At 50.5% G+C, this 17,246-nt stretch overlaps 1 protein-coding gene across 1 annotated transcript in view; it reads left to right on the top strand.

Moving 5' to 3' along the window:
- Positions 1 to 17,246, top strand: part of PEX6 (peroxisomal biogenesis factor 6) — a 110,198-nt gene that overhangs the window by 67,343 nt on the left and 25,609 nt on the right. The window contains exons 11-15 of the mRNA XM_078647236.1: positions 967 to 1,172; positions 3,615 to 3,676; positions 8,765 to 8,873; positions 12,147 to 12,263; positions 16,360 to 16,437. Of these exons, the coding sequence (XP_078503362.1) occupies positions 967 to 1,172; positions 3,615 to 3,676; positions 8,765 to 8,873; positions 12,147 to 12,263; positions 16,360 to 16,437 (572 nt within the window). The remainder of the gene's footprint in view (positions 1 to 966; positions 1,173 to 3,614; positions 3,677 to 8,764; positions 8,874 to 12,146; positions 12,264 to 16,359; positions 16,438 to 17,246) is intronic.

Here is a 17,246-nt window from a genome sequence, read left to right as displayed (position 1 = left end):
CTGTTTCACATTTGGGCAGCAGAACACCCAGGCCCATCCTAGTTCTGAATGCCATAAGCCCCCCCACTCCCAAGTCCATATTGGGTCCATGTCACGAGCTCTCAGGACCACTTCTCCGGTATATAGGGCAGTATTTTCGGGCATTCCGAGACCTGTGCATCAGCGTGCCTACCTTCACTCTACACCGGCGGCATTCCCTACCTCTGCCGTTCCTCATTCCATCTAGCCTCTCTGGGTCGACATCTAAACTATAACCGGTAGGTGTGCAGTTCCTAAGTGCAAGTGGCAGTGTTGAGGTCTGTGAAAAAGGGACCTCACACCCCCCGAAAGATGTCATGCTTCATCATATGAGCCTGCTCCTCGTCTGGCGGGCGCTGCAGTGCCCGGCGGGTACCCGCGAAGGGGCTCCTAGGCGGAGATCTTTTTGGTGAAGCTGTTTGGTGTGTGTGGGGAATAAGTAGTGTAGTGAGTGCAATGTGGTGTTAAAATAGGTTAGGGAGACCCTGTTGCCTACATTTTATTCCTAGGGCTCACTAATCTAACTAAAAACAATGACTTATACCAGCCACAATTGCGTTGGTGTTGCCAGCGCCCTGGGAGCCAGTGGAGCATCAACCCATTAATGGAGGAGAAGCAGACCCCTGAGCCGTCCTTGACACCAGGGATTCTTCGAGGGTTCTATCAATTACTAGAGATACATAACTTTTGATAATGTTTTAGCCAATAACTCTGGGTGATTACTAGAGCACATCAAATGTACACTGCATGAGTGATGAACTTTGCATGCCGCTCATGCTCTCGTCCTGTTGTGTTTTTCATTTTCATGCTCTCGCTTTCTCCCTTTTTCCCCTCTTCTTCTTCAGTATCTGCTGACTCTCGTTCCCCATGGCATCTTCTGTTTTGAATTCCTCTCCCCTCCTTGATGGTCTCAATCATTGTGCACCTTTTTCGTGTCTCCTTCTGCAGGTCCCCTCTGTACAGTGGCAGGATGTTGGGGGGCTGCAGGATGTCAAACGTGAAATCCTAGACACTGTTCAGCTGCCTTTGGAGCACCCCGAGCTTCTGTCTCTAGGACTTCGGCGCTCTGGGCTCCTGCTCTACGGACCTCCTGGCACAGGCAAGACGCTGCTGGCCAAAGCCGTGGCCACCGAGTGTGCCATGACGTTCCTCAGGTGAGCTGGACAGCTTTAAGCATAATACAACACCGCCCTCTGTGTATGTGGGGCTGCCAGCGAGCCTTCTGCATGTGGCCATCAGCCGGACTATAAAACATCCTTCATTTCTCTGCCTGGTTGTGCTGACCTGTGGGCGTCTCGCGAAAGTGGCGTAAGTGAGGCAGTGACGCAAGGAATGATTGCTCTTCTTAAGGAATGAGTTGCTCTGGTTTTACGCATAGAAAGTCAAGCGTGGATTCTTGGTGACTGTTCCTTGTCAGAGAGTGAAGTCGGGAGCAGAGAGTTAGCAGAGTGCTCATGCACGAGAGCCCATCACAACTCCTGAGGGTGACAGGATGTGATGCCTTTTGCAGCAGCCAGTGGTTACTGGCAGTATTTAAGGTGGATTCGGCTACTTCATACTTTTGTCCAAGGGCCTCTGGTACTGTTGACTCTCGTTACATAACCAGGTTTCTCCACCTGGGCACTTAACTCCCCAGAAGTAGCAAGATGAAGCAGGTTGTGCTTACTCCAGGAATGGACCAGTGATCTCCTCAACCCCCTCCACCAGGTGCGGCCGGTTTTGGATGGGGCACCTGGGAGGCGGGCATGCAGGCACAGGCTAGCATGTCAAACATGGGCATAGCCAATGGGGTCCCAGAGTCCCTCCCTCTTGATGACAACTTCCTGTGAAGTGTGGCATCTGGCTATCTCAGACTTATGGCAGAACCCATCTCTCGGGAGCTTGGTAGCCCACGCCTGGGGTGTGGCTACCTGTTGGTTACACATCCACTGAAAAAACTGTTTGGAAACTGGTTTCTTCTCTCTGTCCCAGCTGACAGCCTATCTGCCTGAACCTCAGGGGACCCCTTCAATCATGTGTTCATCCATTTGCCCATCAAAGGTGGCTTCCCCCTTGAAGCTCCCCTTCTGGCTAACACCCGTTGGCCTCCTGCCTGGGAGAGGTAACACCTCTTGTAATTACGGCCCCTATTTTTTCCTTTCCTGTGAGTTGTTCACATGTCACCCCACAAGGACAGAAGGCTGTTTGTGTGCATCCGTAAACAGACACTGGAAAACTGGGGCAACCAAATTGGCAACTTCCAAAGCGAAACTTTGCCCCCAGTGACATTAAATTCAATTCACCCATGAAATCCGATGTATTGCCCTGATTGCTTTGATGCCTTACAGTGCAGACTTTGGAAATCTCGTTCACGCGTTATTAGAGCTGAGGCGGCAGCCTGCAACTCTGTGCTTCCTAATGGGGCTACCAGCCTCGGGTAGCCCCATGAGGAAGCCTTCCTTAGTGATGACATACATATATATATATATATATATATATATATATATATATATATATATATATATAATAGGTCTTGCCTTTTGGACCTTATAAGGATTTAGTAATGCAGCATATTGTGTGGCCCGGAGCTTTCAGGGTGCCGAGTCGCTGATGAGCAAGCAGGGTTCTGTGGTTTTGGGCAAATAACTGCAAAATACAAGCAGCAATCCCGGAGGGGTGGTCGGGGAACCGTATAGGGGAACGGAGAGACGGGACAAGGCGAACAGGAAACAAGACGCACTGGTGAAAATGAAAGCGGTGAGGGGGTGGGGAGAGATAGCGACTGGAACAGCATTTGAGCTTATTAATAACTCCATTAGGCAACATTTAAAAAACAGCAATAAAACAGCATCATACATGCTGTGAAGGGCGCACGGTCAGAGCTGCCAACTCAGGAGTTCGAGTCTCGGCATTGGCTCAAAATTCTGTGATTTTGGTCAAATCACTTAAAATACAAGCAACAGTGTTGGAGGGGTGATGGGGGTGGGGTGCGGGGAAAGCCGGCACAGTACGAGCAGGCAACAAGACGCAATAGTGAAAATTAAAGAAGACACGCCGTTAAAAGCGCACAGCCCCCCAAAGTAAAACAATAATTAAACCTGCGAGCAAATGCCGACAAACATGAAGTACATTGTTTGTGAGGCGGGCTCTATGCTGATACACTAGCTGAGGCAAAGAAGAAAAAAATAGTGCGCATAACGGAACATATATAAAAAAAAAGTGAAGCCACGTGCTACGGGAGGGTTTGAAACACAAAAAGGTAGGACTAATTAAGCATGCTGACCAACTGTGCTCGATGCTCTCATGGATGTGATACACATGAACAAATGCACTGATCAAAGTTGTGTCTTAAAAGCAAGAACTGCACGGCCAATTTATACATAATAGAATCTCTCTAGGGTCCGTAGTGGTAGTTGGGAACGTTTCGATCCCTCTAGAAGTTTGTGGAGCTTCATCAGGACTTATGAGATACGATGGTTGTTAGCCATGTATGTTTGGAATTTGAGGCCATTTCAGTGTTTTTGAGAACTTCAGCACCCTTGTTTGTTTTCCTATCTAATTTATGCTGCATGACGCTAGTAGTATTAAACTTTTTCTTTCTCCGTCCCCACTCGCAGTGTGAAGGGTCCAGAGCTGATAAACATGTACGTTGGACAGAGTGAGGAGAATGTTCGTGATGGTAAGTGTCGCCTGAAGGTATCGCAGGATACTGCAGCTCATTTCTCTGGCCTTATGTGGGAGCGCGTTCGTGTCTCTTGCTTTATCGCGTCCACTCCATGAACCGCACACTCTATTTCAAAGTTGTTACCACCACATATTGACTGAGACGAGATTCAGCAGTAGGAATGTGGTTGGCAGAAAGAGTCTTACTTCATTGATCGTTTAGTACAAGCATCCAAAATTAATAACACCTTGGTGCAAAAGAATGGGCACAACCGTTGCAACAAAAGCTTCACTCAAGTATTTAGTAGGTGGGGGAGGTTCCAGGAGTATTTGTCTCGTGTGTTAAGTGAAGACCCCCCCCTTTCCCTGTATGGTTGCTCTCTGCCGAGGCAAGTGAAACAGATTCAGGCTTCGTCTGAACCCAGTGCACGTCATGCCTAGGACAGGCCTCGGCTGGTCTGACTGGGGACTCTGCTCAGAAGGCCATGAAACAGGGCCAACATGAGTGAACCGAGCTGTTCCAGGACTGGAGGAAGTCCCCCGCGTCTGAGGGGTTCAGAACCTCTGGTCCTGTCCAGCTTCCTCCCTTGGTAGCAGATAGGTACAAGTACTAGCTACCTTGACCACTGTTGTCCACAAGCGCTGTTGTCGTTTGGGCACCAAGGAGGCCGAATCACTATGGTAGGAACAGACCAGGAGTGGACTCTGGACCCTATGCTTGGTCAGCAGTCTTCTTCTATACCGGGCGTAAGTCTGGGAAGCTTGCAAAGGTGCAGGGTAATGGTTCATGTACGCCTTGTTTAAGAAAAGAAAAGTTCCACTCTTGGGTTCCGAAATTCAAAAGAGTAATGCGTGCAAATTGGGTATCGCTCACTGATCCACGAGCTTCGATAAAGTATTTGGTAAGCAGGTTTGTGATTGACAAGAAAATTAACTAGGGTTGTGCAGTGGGATTACCCCAAGCCTTCCCTTAGTACTGGTATTGTGTACTGTAGGTCTTACGACAACAGGCAGCTGAAGTGGTCTGTTAGGGAGACCTAAAAATGGCACAACATCACTCTTCATGGAGGGCTGACCTTCAAAAGACAGTGGATCACTTGCACCCCCCTCCACCCCCCTCACCCACCGGCGGGGACGTTTCCTTATTTCCTGGCGACCATTGACCCTGCTCACAGGCAGGTCGCTCCCCACGCCACCACACAGCCACCAGCTGCATCGTTTCCTCCCGCTGCCTGCTGCCGTTTCTCGCTCCTTCCTTCCCGCCGCTGCGTCCCTGCGGCTCCGCCCCCCTGATCCCCATTGGCCACCCCGCTCCCGCCTCCCAGCTGCTCCTCCCTCCCTTTCCACCTCTTAAGGGGGCCACGCAGTGGCGCAGGAGCGACCTTTGACCCTGCTCGCAGGCAGGTCGCTCCCCACGCCACCACACAGCTGCCAGCTGCCTCGTTTCCTCCCGCTGCCTGCCGCCGTTTCTCGCTCTTTCCTTCCCGCCCCTGCGGCCCCGCCCCCCTGAACCTCTGGACCCCGCGAACGCCACAACACCAGACTCCGCTACAACGCCAGCACCCTCTACGCACTCAACGCCGGCCGAAACCACACCTGCTTCCAAGCCACCCCGAAACGGACTCACAGACCTTTCTCCTGCCACACCTGCAGCTTCACCTGCGACAGAACCACCAAACCTCCAAGGACTAGACCCAACCACCTCCGCTGCATACTCCTCAACACCCGCTCCGCACGCAAACACGCCGTCGAGCTCTGGGATCTGCTCGACACCTGCGCCCCAGACGTGGCCTTCCTGACCGAGACCTGGTGGAACGACTCCTCGGTGCCCGACATCGCCATAGCCATCCCAGACGGCTACAAGATCACCCGCAGGGACCGCGCCAACGGAATCGGAGGAGGAATAGCTATCGCCCACAAGTCCACCCTCAAGGTCACCACCCACGCAGACGACACCCTCAACACCGCCGAACATCTGCACTTCCGGATCCACACTGACCCCAACACCACCCTCAGAGGAACAGTCATCTACAAACCACCCGGACCCCGAGCTCAGTTTGGCGACTCCCATTGCCGACCTCGCCAGCACCCACACACTCGCCTCCACGGACTACATCCTACTCGGGGCCCTGAATTTCCACCTTGAGAACAACAACAACGCCAACTCTGCCACCCTGATCGACAACCTCGCCAACCTTGGCCTCAGACAACTCGTCACCGCACCCACCCACGCCGCCGGCCACACACTTGACCCCATCTTCTACACAGGCACCCACGTCGCCTTCGACCACACAACCGAACTCCACTGGACCGACCACCGCTGCATTCATTTCACCTTCAACAAACCAACCACGCACCACCGCAACCAACAGCTGCCTCGCCGCTGCTGGAGCAAAGTCACCGAAGACCAGCTGATCACCACCCTCGCCCAGAACCCTCCCATCGACACCACCAACCCAGACACCGCAGCCCGCAACCTCAGACAGTGGACCAACGACTGCGCCAACACCCTCGCCCTGCTCAAGAAACCCTCCAACAACCACGCCAGCAAGAGAGCCACCTGGTTCACCGACGAGCTGCACACCTCCAAACGCACCTGCCAGAAACTGGAGAAGATATGGCTCCACGAACGCACTCCGGACAACCACGCAGCCCACAAGGACGCCACTCGCAGACATCACCACCTCATCAGAATAGCCAAGAGATCCTCCTTCAAAGACCACCTGGATAACAACGCACACGACAGCAAAGAGCTCTTCAGCATCGTAAAGGAACTGTCCAACCCCAGTGCCAACGCCAATGACATACCGCCCTCACAAGAACTGTGCAATCTTCCACCGCAAGATCGCTGACATCCACGACAGCTTCAACACCATGATCACCCCAACTACGCCAGACCCCACCTCCCCTGTAAACACCATCAGCGCCAACCGTCTGACCTCCTGGTCCAACGTCAACGATGACGAGACACGCAAGGTCATGAACTCCATTCACTCAGGATCTCCGTCAGACCCATGCCCACACCACGTATTCAACAAAGCAGACGCTGCCATCGCACCCCAACTACGGAAGGTCATCAACATCTCCTTCGAAACAGCGACATTCCCGGAAAGCTGGAAGCACGCCGAAATCAACGCCCTCCTCAAGAAGCCCAAGGCAGACCCCAAAGACCTCAAGAACTTCCGGCCCATTTCCCTTCTCCCCTTCCCAGCGAAGGTCATCGAGAAAATCGCCAACCAACAGCTGACCCGCCACCTCGAGGACAACATCTTGGACCCGTCCCAGTCTGGATTCCGACGAAACCACAGCACCGAGACAGCCCTCATCGCCGCCACTGACGACATCAGGCGCCAACTCGACAACAGCGAAACATCAGTCCTCATCCTCCTGGACCTGTCAGCCGCCTTCGACACGGTCTGCCATCGCACTCTAAAGACACGCCTCCTAGAAGCCGGAATCCAAGAGAAGGCCCTCGACTGGACCACGTCCTTCCTCTCGGGCAGGACCCAGAGCCTCCGCCTGCCGCCCTTCTGATCCGAGGCCACCGACATCATCTGCGGCGTCCCCCAGGGCTCATCCCTCAGCCCGACGCTGTTCAACGTCTACATGTCCCCCCTCGCACAAGTGGCCCGCCAACACGACCTCAACATCATCTCCTACGCCGATAATACCCAGCTCATCCTCTCTCTGACCAAGGTCCCACAAACCGCCAAAACCTTCCTCCATAAGGGAATGAAGGCTGTCGCCGACTGGATGAAGAACAGCCGTCTGAAGCTGAACTCGGACAAGTTGGAGGTACTCATCCTCGGACCCAACCCCTCAGCCTGGGACGACTCCTGGTGGCCGACCACACTGGGAACAGCACCGACACTCACCGACCACATACACAACCTGGGATTCATCCTCGACTCCTACCTCTCCATGTCTAAACAGGTCGACGCCGTCTCCTCCTCCAGCTACAACACCCTCCGCTTGCTCCGCCGGATCTACAAGTGGATCTTGACAGAAACAAGAAGAACGGTGACACAGGCCCTCGTCAGCAGCAGACTGAACTACAGCAACGCACTCTATGCAGGAATCCCAGCCAAACACCTACGACTACAGCGCATCCAAAACGCCTCCGCCCGACTAATCGTCAACGTCCCCCGCCGCAGCCAAATCACCCCCTACCTGAGAGACCTACACTGGCTCCCCGTCGACAAAAGGATCACCTTCAAGCTCCTCACCCACGCACACAAAGCACTCCACAATGCCGGACCAGCCTACCTAAACAGCAGACTCAGCTTCTACACCCTGACCTGCCAGCTCCGCTCCGCCAGCCTCGCCCTCGCCGCTGTCCACCGCATCCAACGAACAACCTCCGGTGGCAGATCCTTCTCCTACCTCGCTGCCAAGACCTGGAACACCCTCCCTACCCACCTACGACAGACCCAAGACCTACTCGCCTTCAGAAGACTCCGCAAGACCTGGCTCTTCGAGCAGTAGAAGCACTCCCTCCCCTCAGCGCCTTGAGACCCCTCACGTAAGTAGCGCGCTTTACAAGTACTCTGATTGATTGATTGATTGGGACTTGTGAGCACTGAATTCACAGGGACACGTTTGGTACTCCCGACTGTGACTTGAAAATGTAGAAGCTCACATTAGCGAAGAGGACCTCTGTTTGTCCTTTTTTTTAACATTACATCCTGACTGAGGGTCCTATCTGTACATGGCTTTTAACTTATTACATCTGTTGGACATGACCTTCTTACGGTAACATCCCCAAAATGTTTTGCTTTTTTTTTCGTCCTCCTAGTCTTCGACTACTCTGTTTGTAACCCTAGAACTCGGGGGGCTTGTTCCCACTGTACTGCAGTGGTAAGGAGCTGTATCTGGGGTTTACTCAATACATCCTCACTGAGGGTCCTATCTGAACCAGGGTTTTAACTTATTACATCGTCACTGAGGCGCTTGTCTATACCTGGGTTTTCGTTTAATAATCTCATTGAGGGTCTTCTCTGTTCCTGGGTTTTACTTATTACTTCCTCACTGAGGGGCCTGTATTTGCCACCTGTGTGGTGTTTGCGTTCAAACGTTGTTTCTAATTTGCTCTCTCTTTGTTTAGTTTTCGCCAGAGCTCGGCAGGCCGCTCCCTGTATTATTTTCTTTGATGAGCTGGACTCTCTGGCTCCAAACCGAGGCCGCAGTGGTGACTCCGGTGGTGTCATGGACAGGTGAGGAGATGTGGTCTGCCTGTGTGCGGGGGAGGGTGGTCGTCTGATTTATATCTCACCTCTAGTGTTTGTAATAGTGGGAGCCTTTGACCCTTGTGAATGGCTCAGTCATTTTGTCTATATTTATTTTTTTACCCAGACTTGTTGTGCGGCCACCCTTAGAATGTGCATCTCTCTATTTCTCAGACAGGAGAGCTCAGGGCCAGATGTACCACCATTTTTGCATGTGCAAACGGGTTTGCGAACCTGTTTGCTTATGCAAAAACAGTATGGGGAATGTACAAACCCTATTTTGCGAGTTGCAAATTTTTGCGACTCGCATAATAGGGTTTTGCGAGTCACTACTGGGATGGGACGTTCCCTTCCTAATAGTGAGTGCAACTCTATGTAAGAATGTTTTGTGTCCGCAATTGCGGGCGCCAAAAACTCGGAAATTACCGAGTGGTGGTAATAGGTAATAGAACCCCTTCCCCTTTGCAAATGCAGGGGAACATATTTTATAAGAGTAAAGGCAGTGGTCCTAGGGACCACTGACTACCCTTAAAAAATTAAACAAAAACGTTTAATCTTTTTTTTTTCTTAAATGCATCCCGTTTCCTTTTAAGGAAAACGGGCTACATTTAAAAAAAGCTGCTTTATTGAAAAGCAGTCCCATACATGGTGGTCTGCTGAGCCCAGCAGGCCACCATACCTGGGAGGGCCTGCCATTCCCAATGGGGTCGCAAATTGCGAGTGCCTCAATAATATTCATGAGCCTCTCAATTAGCGACCCTATTGGGAATCGCTAACAGTGTGTTACACACTGTTGTACATCCAATATTGCGCCACGCAAATTGCGAGTCGCAAAATACTCGCAATTTGCAAGGTGCTATTTTGGCTGTCATACATCTGCCCCTAGTGCCTTCTACATGGACTGAAGGACTCAATGTACTTTTTCATCGTCGTGAGGTCCTGGAAGGCTCTAATTTGTTCTCAGTTAATACGTGGATTACTTGTTTGGCTTTGGGTGACAATTCAGTTTGTACATGAATAGCTCCCAGAGTAGAAATGTTCTACAGAAGTCCAGAGAATGATCTTCAATAATAGATACTTTTGAAATATTATGATAAAGGCTGTAGTAACTATACGTCTGGCCGATACAGGTCGACTGCAGATAGTGGACCTTGAGTAAACAGACTAGACTAGACTAGAAATGTATTAGGACTGGGTTTTTCGAGATGGAGAAAGAAGTGTGTGCCTCAAATTCATTTGGCCGACATGCCTTTCTAGTCAGTAGGTAGTTTGGTTTTGTGAAGCTCACTGATTTTGGTGGGAACCTTCTAAGAAAGCCGCCATCTTACGTTGGGTTAGGGCTGCATTGCGCCGCCTTAACTGTATTGCCAGTGGGAAAGAAATGCAGAGACCCTGACACGTCGCAGTTACATTTTCAGCTTTATGGCAGTCGTGTTCCACACAACTGCCCCAAAATGTATACATGGGATATGAATGAGAAATTATAAGACTGAACTAAAGGAATTTTTCCAAAGGGATGCTCCTAAGCCGTTTGGCTAGGTTTGTGCAGTTTACATACAGTAAAAAGCAAAGTTTCATCATATCCTTCCGTCTATCAGAACTCGATGCCGGAGACGATTTCACAAGGCGGCAAGTGTCAGGCATCGCTTTCTTGCACCATTGTTGGCTTCAGAAGTAATGTCCAGTAGAATATGTGAACTCTCCTTTTTATTAAACAAAATTAGTTGGCTCAGACGCCAACACTGTCTTCCAGAAAATAAAACAGACGGACTCAGAAAGGGATGTAAGTTACGCTCAGGGCTTGGCAATCGCCAGTGCCAAGGAGGTCTCGCTGCCATAGGTCATCACGCCACGGGGCGGGTAGAGTGGGAGACAACAGTACAGGCATCACGCCACGGGGCGGGTAGAGTGGGAGACAACAGTACAGGCATCACGCCACGGGGCGGGTAGAGTGGGAGACAACAGTACAGGCATCACGCCACGGGGCGGGTAGAGTGGGAGACAACAGTACAGGCATCACGCCACGGGGCGGGTAGAGTGGGAGACCACAGTAAGGTTCAAGAAGGAACTCTGTTGCAGTGCCTCAATATGCTTTCAGACCCTCTCTCCAGGATCCCATCTGTTGGTACTGGAAGTAAGCGGCCACAGGACCTGCAACTAAATCACCTTTTCTTTGGTAACTCCCTCTCATTTGTCAGACAGTCTTGTGAAATATTCCAGCATCATGGAATTCTTCCTTTCGCAACAAATAATACTGACAATCGGTCAGTGTTGGCGTTGAGGATTGTGTGGTTGAAAGCTGTTGAAACCAATTCAGTCTACTTTTCTGAGCCCACATTTACACCAGGGGTGCCCTCCACGACACCTCCTTGTGCCTGTATGTGTGCACTGTCTCTGCCATGCGTGGCTGCACTTCACCTCACTCGTCTGTTCATATATGTGCCACAGCCACATCTGTACGTGGCTACCCTCACCGTACCTGCCTCTCCATGTATGTGTCCACTGTCTCTCATACGCGTGGCTGCTCTTCACCTCACTCGCCTGTTACTGTATGTGCCACAGTCACACCTGTAAGTGGCCGCCCTCACCTTACCTGACGATGCCTATATGTATCCAATGTCTCTCCCATGCATAGCTGCCCTCCGCCACATCCACTTGTTCCTGTGTGTGCCACAGTCCCACCTGTACGTGGCTGCCTTCACCACACCTACCGTGCCTGTGTGTGCCCACAATCGCTACAGTGCATGGCTGCGCTCCGCCACACCCGCCTTTTCCTGTATGTACCGCAGTCACACTTGTACGTGGCTGCCATAACCACACCTGTATGTGTCCACAGTCGCACTCATGATTGACTGCTCTCCGCCACACCTGCCTGTTCCTATATTTGCCCATATTCCCTTCACTGCTCGATTGCCGTCCACCACCCCTACTCCCCTTCGACTGTACGTGTTCACAATCGCACCCATATATGTCTGTCCTCTACCACTTGTAAGTGCCCACTAATGTGGGCACCTATGCGTTGTTGCCCTCCACCACACCACCTATGTATCTGCCTGCATTTTTGGGCCTGTCTTCCTTCTCTACCCCCCTAAAGGGGCACAGCAGAGGTAGGTGCAACTAGCATGGGACAGAGACGTCAGTGTGTTAATGTTGGAGTGTCGAAGGGCGGGAACGCTGCTTCAAATCAACGTCATTATTTTACCAGGTGGTAATAGTCACTGCCCTCGTTGAGTAAGCCGGTCTTCCCTCTTCTTCACACAGGGTCGTGTCGCAGCTTCTGGCTGAGCTGGACGGCCTTCATTCAACTACTGATGTCTTTGTCATTGGAGCCACCAACAGGCCGGATCTGCTGGACACGGCACTCCTGCGCCCTGGAAGGTACGTCTGCTCTGGAATAAGACTCGTCCTTCACAGTGGAGCTGGTGGGCACAGTATTGACTAAATCTGAGATATGCCATGGGATTTATTTTATGATTTTGTGCTAAATGCATCCTCTCTTGGGACTGATCCCAAAATATTTTACCTACTAGTTGTGGGGAAATGTGGTTTATTAGATGGTGCGGGTGTGAGACCTCAACGTGTACTAAACGCAGGTTTATTATATGGTGTGGTTGCGAGACCTCACAGTGTAATAAACTCATGAACCCTTCCTGGGTCCAGCCAGGCCTTAGCTCAACCCTGGGTAGCTGCGGCTTCCAGCAGTCCGGCTTTAACACAGGAACAAGTGTAAAGCATTTATATAAGCACCAAAACAATCGAATAAGAAGGAAAGAAATCCAACACCAATTTAGAAAAATAGATCTTATTTTTTATGAATTTTAAGACACCAAATGAAAAAAATCCACCAGAAGGTTCTGGAGATATGAATTTTAAGTAAATAATAAATCACTGCTTTTCATTCAAATCTCAAGCAAGCATTGACCGATACCACGGTTAGCGGTTACTTTGACAACTTTTGAAAACTATTGTAAAGTTGTGTTTGGTTACTCTGGCCCATTTTGGGCAACCAACGCCAGCACGGAGCACGTCAAGGGGGCCAGTAAGGCTTAGCAGGGCAGAAACCTTGGGGTCTTCTGTCCATATCCAAGCTCTACGGGCCAAACCATCTTAGACATCCATAGAGTGGTCCTGAGGCAAGAGATAGAGGATGCTGAGGAGGTTGTGGATGCTGATCCGATTGACGGGGGTCTTCTGGGGGCTAGCTCTCACTGCACGAACACGGACCGGCACTTTGGCAACAGAGGTTGATGTCCCTCCAAGTCCACCAAAAAAGCAGTTGGTACTGGTCTCCGGTTACAGTAAAACCCGAAGTTCCCTTCTGTCTTGGGTACCAAACTGCTCTTTGATGACTCTTTTGGGTCCAGCAGACTGGGTGCAACCTTTGAGTGTCCGGGTTCGGTTTCCCGGTCTGTTCCTTGGTGATCAGCGGAGACTGGCTTAGGATTATCTCCCTGGCCGTCTCCTACCCACTCTGTCTTTGGGCTGACTTTCCCTTTATTTCTTTTCCGTCTTCCCCCTCGTCCTTCTCACTCCACCTCTCCCCTTTCTCTCTCTATTTGTCTCTTCGGACATTGGACACAGTTCTTCCTCGTCTCACTGCTATGGCTCCTTCCTTCCCCTCCTTTCCTGTAAATTCTCTCAACCTTGTTGTTTGTTTACTGTACCTTACTACGCTATTGTAACTGATATAATTTGTAACGCAATGTTCCTCTGTTATAGCGTTCTGATACCTACGGGTCTAGCCAGCGCTTTATAATCCTTTTGATATATCTTATAATGCAACGTTCCCTGGTTATGAGCTCTGATACCTCCGGGTCTAGATAGCGCTATATAACCTTTGCAAATCAAATAAACTAAAAACGGGTTTTTCCTGAACGCGGAGACCTGAGCAACATGGCTGGTGCCCGGTGGAGCTGCTTGACAGCTAATGAGGAGATAAGCCCTGGTTTCCCCCTTGACCATCACCTTCCCAGCCGGACATTGGGCATAGTTCCTCCTCGTCTCCCCGCTATTACTCCTTCCTCCCCTCCCTCCTACGAAATATTGAAACATTGTTTGTGTGTTCTGTACCTTACTATGCTCTTGTAGCTGATGTAACTTGTAATGCAACGATCCTAAATGTAAAGCGCTCTGATACCCTCTTGGGTCAAGTTTGCCCTATATAAAACTTTATATAAATAAAAATAAAAAAAACAGCAATTGTGGCTACCATCTCTGCTAAGGCGGCTTCTTCAGCTTTTGTGGCCCTGGAGCTGTACCAGGAAGTCAGCCACTGACTCTTAGTCACCTCTTCTGTCTGTGGCTCATGGACGACTTTTCCACGAGCCATGCATCACAAGCACTGTCCTCTCTTCGCTCGCCCAAGCGTCAGCCGCTGCCGTCTAGTCTTGGGGCAGCTTCTCTGTGTCAGGTCAAGAACACAGCAGGGCAGTCCATGTTTACTTCCAGCTCCGGTACAGATGTGATCTGTTTCCTTTGGGGGATGCAGTGACCACTAGCCAATGGGCTACAAGGTGCCTCCCCAACCTGAGGAAGACTTCCTGCTATGTGTGGCATCTAGCTATCCCAGAGTTCAATATTCTGCCCATCCTCAAGGTGGCAGGACCCTTCTCTTGGTGTGTGGAGCTTGGTAGCCCACCCTAGAGGTATGGCTACCTGAGGGCTACACGCCCACGGGCAAGCCAGTTTGGCAACTTATTTCCCCTCTCTGTCCCTGATGTCAACCTGTCCACCAGAACAAAAGCAAACGAATGGACGGGATGCAGAACAAATCAAACATTCACCCCTGGTCACAGATGTGGGTTAAATCAATCGTCCACCGGAACAAAAGAGCAGCCCCTTCGCACGTGTCCACCATTTGCCCTTCAAAAGCGGCTTCCCCTTTGAAACTTGCCTTTTGGAGCCACAGTCCGTGTAGCTTCCTGCCAGTGAGGGGTAACGCCTCTTCTAGTGGCGGGCTTCTTCTGCGTCCTTTCCTGGGAGTCGTTCGCACTGCTCACCACGAGGGCAGCAGGCTGTCTTGTAGCCAGGATCTGTGATCGGCCACTGGAAAACTTGGGCAACAGAGTGGCAACTTGGAAAATGTGCCTTTTGCTCAACAGTTGCATTAAATTTGGCTTGAGCATCAAGTCGAGTATAATAGAATGATTCTTTTGATGCCTCAAAGTACCAACATCTGAAGTTAGCACAGCTGAGTTGCCAGCGTGTAACTCTATACTCTGATAGGGATACAAGCCTTTCCACAGTAACAATGACAATTAGTTTTTTTTACTCTCTGGATGTATAACATACATGTCCGACCTTTTAATATAGAGCACCCTGCCTTACGGCTCGATCGGCCAACCTTAAGGGTGACTTTAATATATTAAAAGAGAGGTCTGGACTTTGTCATTGAGTCTAGTTAGCAATTTACGACTGCTCTGCAGTGGCAGGCGGGAGACCTGTTTTACTTTGTTTTACTTTGTCTCGCTCAGGGCGGCTGCAGCTAATGAGGGGCACGTTAACTTACACGCCCTGGGTACCCCGGTACCAAATACCTATAAGTAAGTTAACTTATGCCAATTGGGTATAAGCCAATCAAACATACTCTTTTGCGGGTCAGCGCACTGGCTCTGAGGTCTGGTTAGCACTCCGAGTCAAGAAACCAGCAGCTTCAGTCGAACACTTTGGGCTGATCGTGCAAAATGAGGCCTTTCCTTACACTGGTAAATCCTTAAATCGTAATATAAGCTGTAGAACGTATAAACTATTATCTTTATGGTTTTTGATATAAGTAATCGGATCAGAATCCAAATTAAAAGGATGACTTTATATACTGTTCATACACATACTTAGTTAAAAGCCCCTTTAAACCATCTTTTTGTCAAGCCTGTGAGACGTACGAGGGAGCCGACACCTGCCCTGCTCTCGGGTTCTGGTGACGGGTGTGCAGCACAGCTGCAAGCTTCCCTTCGGTGTGCATTCTCAGTCTTTGTTTTTCTATTAATTCACATACATCTCTGTTTACCCCACTGTTTCAAACTGCGAACTCTATAAAAAAAACACATTACTAGAAGCGCTCAAGGAAAAAGAAGGGATCTGAATGAGGGGACAGTTGGATGACCGAAGGCTCAACGGAGGGATGGAAACCACAAAACTCTTCGAATAAATAAATAATAATGAATCTAAACTGAAATGAATCTGAGCCGTTTATAGACCTGTCATGAGAGGATCCTATTTGAGCTGCTTAAGTGCTTCACACATGGCCTCTAAGTTAAGCTGACGGCTCTCTGCCAGGCTACCAGAGGGTTGAGCACAGGATAATTTGGGGGTTGCTTCTGTTTCACCCTGACGAGAACGGTTGTTGCTGCCTGAGTGAGGTTTCACCCCTTGCAACCAGTAACCGCATTCCTACCGGGAGGTGTTTGGAAATGGGCTTTGCTGTCGGTCTCTTGGTATTTCAGAGCTTCCTATGATCCTTTCTGTTCCTTCCCAGGTTTGAGAAGCTGCTCTATGTTGGGGTCAACGAGGACCGTGAGTCGCAGCTGCGAGTGCTGAAGGCGATCACCAGAAAGTGAGTGAGCGAGTGAGTGAGTGAGCGAGTGAGTGAGTGCTGGGCTAGTCTTGCTTTCTTGCTGGCCTAGTCCATGTGGTTTTCAGTGCAATGATGGTCGCTTGCCCCAGCCATATTCTTCTTCTTACCATCTACCCCCATTTGTTCTCTTGTGCAAATGGAGCTGCTCACACAACCTGTTTGTTTCTCCTTCCACAGACTCACTGTGCTCTTTCCTCAATGTTTTCCTCAACCTCTGTTAAATGTTCTCTGCGTAAGGTTCTTCCCACCTTGCTGTCTTGTTTTAGCAGATAGATCTCTCCACCAGGTCACGTGACCTCCTGCAGATGGGCCTGGTCACTGTATCCATGGGTCTTTAGTACAGATGGGGCTGACTACCTTGTCCATGTGTCCTCCGTGCAGACGAGCCTCCCACCCTGTCCATGTGTCCTCCGTGTAGACGAGTCCTCCGTGCAGACGAGCCTCCCTCCCTGTCCATGTGTCCTCCGTGTAGACGAGTCCTCCGTGCAGACGAGCCTCCCTCCCTGTCCATGTGTCCTCCGTGTAGACGAGTCCTCCGTGCAGACGAGCCTCCCTCCCTGTCCATGTGTCCTCCGTGTAGACGAGTCCTCCGTGCAGACGAGCCTCCCTCCTTGTCCATGTGTCCTCCGCGCAGACTGCCTCATCACCCACTCAGTCCATACATATGTATAAATAGTTCTCTCCAGTTCTTCTAGGGACCGCCCTACCCTATACATGTGTTCTCTGTGCAGATGGTTCTGCTCCCCTTTTTCCCCTGTACAGTCCATGTGTATAAGTGTGTCCAGTGT

Source organism: Lissotriton helveticus, chromosome 6 (genome assembly GCF_964261635.1).
Source record: "Lissotriton helveticus chromosome 6, aLisHel1.1, whole genome shotgun sequence".
Classification (NCBI taxonomy): domain Eukaryota; kingdom Metazoa; phylum Chordata; class Amphibia; order Caudata; family Salamandridae; genus Lissotriton; species Lissotriton helveticus.
This window is presented reverse-complemented; position numbering and strand designations above follow the sequence as displayed.